The 3,921-nt window shown below is 51.1% G+C and overlaps 1 protein-coding gene across 1 annotated transcript in view; it reads right to left on the bottom strand.

Moving 5' to 3' along the window:
* Positions 1-2,498: 2,498 nt before the first annotated feature.
* Positions 2,499-3,921, bottom strand: part of LBHD1 (LBH domain containing 1) — a 5,707-nt gene continuing 4,284 nt past the window's right edge. Inside the window, exons 6-7 of the mRNA XM_045297198.1 lie at positions 3,351-3,445; positions 2,499-2,921 (exon numbers count right to left, since the gene is read on the bottom strand). Of these exons, the coding sequence (XP_045153133.1) occupies positions 2,790-2,921; positions 3,351-3,445 (227 nt within the window). The 3' untranslated portion in view covers positions 2,499-2,789. The remainder of the gene's footprint in view (positions 2,922-3,350; positions 3,446-3,921) is intronic.

Raw genomic sequence — 3,921 nt, 5'->3', positions numbered from 1 at the left:
ATAGACAATAGAAAAGTAGGTGAAGGGGATGGGTAAGATATGACAAAATAATAATTTATAAATTATCAAGGGTTCATGAGGGAAGGGGGAAAATGAGCTGATATTAAGGGCTCAAGCAGAAAGCAAATGTTTTGAGAATGATATCAACAAATGTGCTTAACACAATGGATGGATGGATGGATTGTGATAAGAGTTGTACGAGCTCCCAATAAGATGATTTTTTTTAAAAAACGGGGAAATGTGCTTTTGACCTGTTAGTAGGAGGGACCAGCTCCTGGAGAAGGGGCCCTGGTAGTTGGAGTGGTTACGCATTGGGCTGCGATTCCCACCATCAGCAGTTTGAAACCAGCAGCAGCTCCCAGGGACCAAAACTAGGCTTTTCTGCTCCTGTAAAGTTACTGAATCGGAACCCCACAGGGGGTCGCTTGGTAGAGGGTCAGCAAAAGCGAGGAAGACCCTCAAAGACATGGGTTGACCGTGGTTGTAACTATGCTCTCAAGCACTGCAACGATTGTGAGGATGGTGCGAACCGGCAGGGCTGTGCTCATTTGTACATAGGGTCTCTGAGGACAGCAGCAATTGGAGTGGAAAGCTCTAGCGGCCCAGCGCTGAAGCACTCCGTTTAAGCTTAAAGGCAATGCTCGTGAGAGAGGCAGCGAGAGTCCTTGGAAGCTCAATGGGACACTTCTCGGCACTCGAGGGCCATGACGAGTCAGAACCCACCTGGCAGCCACAGTTGGGTTTCAACGGGGAGGGAAGATGGGACAAGATGGTTCCCACTGTGACAAGGTCTATTTAGCTGTCTGCTAGGGTAGACGTTCACGTGTGGAAGAGGTGATAGATGAAGGTGGGGGTGGTCACGGCGTATTGCATGGAAAGGCTGACCCTCAGATTAGACTTTAAAGGTCAGGCAGGACCTGGGACACGCCATCAGCACTGCACATTTGTGCCTTTCACGGGTGAAATGAGCTTGTATGATGCAGCTTTTTGCCTTGGTCCTCTGGAAAAACAGTTTGGTATTCTTCCTAAGCCCCAAACTACTTTTGCCCTGGAGCTTTACCCAAGAGGGTGTGTTCCTTTTGCCCTGGCTCATTGTTTCCTAGTTAACTGTAAGCCACCTGACACTTCTCGAACCCTGGAGCCCTGGTGGGGTGCTAACGTGGTGGGCTACCCCTAAGATCAGCAGTTTGAACCCACCAGCCAGCCGCTCGGTGGCCCATTTTCTGCTCAGTCAGAATCCATTCGGTGGCCTTGTATTTGGTTTGAATTTGTCCAGTTCAGAGCTGTAGCCTGCCTTGCGATTGGTCAATATACTACATAAAGTGGCCTTCCAAGAGGGGGAGATTAGTCAGGGTGTGGCCCCCTGCTGGGAAGGCGAAGCAATGCCTTAAAAATGAGTTGTATACATACAGCCAACTCCACAGAGGTTTTCCAGAGTAGCAAACAGAAGCATCAGGAAGCAGGGAGAGGGGCAGTCAAGAACCTCTCAAAGAGCCGTAACACGGGTCAACAATAAAGACACTTAGAGGCCCAGGGGTCACCAGTAGCCACAGCGGAAACCTGTGGCTAGGAAAGCAGCTCAGTGGGCTGGCCGGACCTGCTGCAGGGGCTCCAGCTGGCTGTTAGCAGTAGGAAGCGGAGAGGCCCGTCCTGCAAGGAGGGCACAGCTGAAAGGAGCTGAAGGCTGTCCTGCACTGGAGAAGGGGGAGACCTGCTCTCTATTCCGGAGCGGTCCAGAGGTTGCCTGCATGCTTCCGGATCCTGGTCTCGGTCTCCAGCTGTCCCCACCCTCTAACTTCCTTAATAAACCACTAACCAATGAAGTGTGGTCTGGGAGTCCCTGGGTGGCCATTGCAAGGAAGGATTAAACCCAGCAGAAAAAGTAAGACGGGCCATGGGGAGGACAGCTCCTGTCCAGATTGGCAGCAGAGTCAAGCAGGAGGTCTGCCTCCCCCTCCGAGGGCTCTGCTTCCAACTGGTGGTGATTCTCATGATCCCTGTGGGCCAAGTTGTGTGAGCACCACTCACACAAGCAACAAAACACACCTTCTTCTCACCCAACGAAGGAAATGTGTGCTTGTGGGAGTCATTCTTGGTGTGCCAGCGATCACAATGGAGCCCAAAACACAGTAGCTGTTATCAGGTGTACTGCAAGCAACACAACACCTGTAAGTCAACTCCACGATGTTTGCCTGCAAAAGACCAGAGGCAGAGAGGAGGCCAACCAACTTGTCTCCAGGTCACAAAGGGAGCGCAAAGGCGGGGCCAGTATCCGGGCTCTTGTCTCCTCTCTGAATTCCTACCATCCCCTGTATTTTTGTCAGCGCTGGCAAGTTGGGAGTGTCACCCCTTGAGAGACGAGGCCATTATGGAGGCTGGTGGGCCTCTTTTGCTTCGGCTCAAGCAAGCTCTTTGGATCCCCCACCCCCACCCCCGTCTTCTCTCCACTCACCCCTTCCCCAGGCCGCGCCCGCGCCACATCGAGTCACGCACACCCAGCCAGTACTCCAGGCTTTATTACAAATGGAACCCACAGCTAGGGACCCCTCTCCAGTCCAGTCTTCTCCTCTGACCTCTGACCTCCTTCCAGGGGCCCCAGGCCGTCTTGGAAGAGGGCAATAGGTGGGGGCAGTGGAAAGGGACTATGCTTTCTCCAAAGTCCACTGACTTTGGGCCTCTTGGCTCCAGTGGAAAGCTTCTAGAAGGGGTGAGATATTTAGCTCCCATCCTCAAGCACCTCCATGTCTACATCCTGGGGGGCTTTGGTCCTTTGGCGCTTGGGCTTCGGTTCATGAGTCCTGGATGGCTTTGGGGGGGCTTCCACTTCCATGCCGGCCTTCTCCTTCTGCGCCAGCCGGATCTGCTGGAGGAGTTTTCTGCGCTTCTTCCCCGACAGGGTAATGTTGGCACGGGCACTGGACCTAAAGGTGTAAGCCAAACCCGTCTCCAGCCAGTCTGCCCCACTCGTGGTGACCCAGTCAATGTGCAGGCTGGAACTGCTCCAGACAGTGGTGGGGGTGTTACTATTTTGTTGTTAGTTTCCTTCCCTTTACCATGCATGGTTTCCATCCATCTTTCCATTCCTCCCACTACGCCTTAGAAACAATCCTGGTGACTCCCACAAAGATCTACTAATGACAATAACACCCAAGAATGTGAGCCAGTTTTTCAAAGGTATCCTAAGCCATTCTTTTTTTCCCCCCACCTACTTAAAAAGACAGCAACACACACACACACACACACACACACACACACACATACACAAACTTTTTGTGATTTGGGGCAAAGTTTTCAGAGCAAATAGGCTTTCCCGTCGACAGCCGCTACACATTTTGGGTCGTGACACTGACTGGAATCGGCAGTGTGACTCCCTGGGGCTTTCTTGGCTGTGAACTTTCAGAAGGAGATGGGCCTTTCTTCCAAGGCACCTGAGTGTTTGCACCAACAATCCATCAGGGTCGCTGGCATTTAGCTTTCACCATACTTTGATACTAACCTGTGCATCTACAGAAAAACAAAAATTCCCCGCCCTCCAGGTGATTCTTACTTAGAGACCCTAGGCTAGAACTGGGTTTCCTAGACTGTAACTCTTTAGGGGAGAAAAAAGCCTGTCTTTCTTCATCAGAGCAGTTGGTAGTTTCAAACTGCCAACCTTGCAGTGGAGCCATTATGCCACCAGTGTTTCCAATCTGTTAAACAGATACCTCAGGGTCAGTGTAAGGACAAAATTAACTGCGTTGAAGTTTAGGGTATAGTAGAGACCGCAAACATTGATAAAGAAGTCAAGGAGAGGATACAGAAACCAGGTAATGGAAGGGGGAACGCGTTCCCAAGACTTGAGGGGCCTTGAACTTGTATGCAAAAAAAAAAGTGTGTATTTTTGTACAAATTAGTTGCACACGTGTACCTGTCTGTAAGTAA

This window comes from Echinops telfairi, unplaced genomic scaffold (assembly GCF_000313985.2).
Source record: "Echinops telfairi isolate 266 unplaced genomic scaffold, ASM31398v2 ScPeMD7_7417;HRSCAF=8455, whole genome shotgun sequence".
NCBI lineage: Eukaryota > Metazoa > Chordata > Mammalia > Afrosoricida > Tenrecidae > Echinops > Echinops telfairi.
Note: the sequence above shows the minus strand (reverse complement) of the source record. Positions and strands in the feature narration are given on the sequence as shown.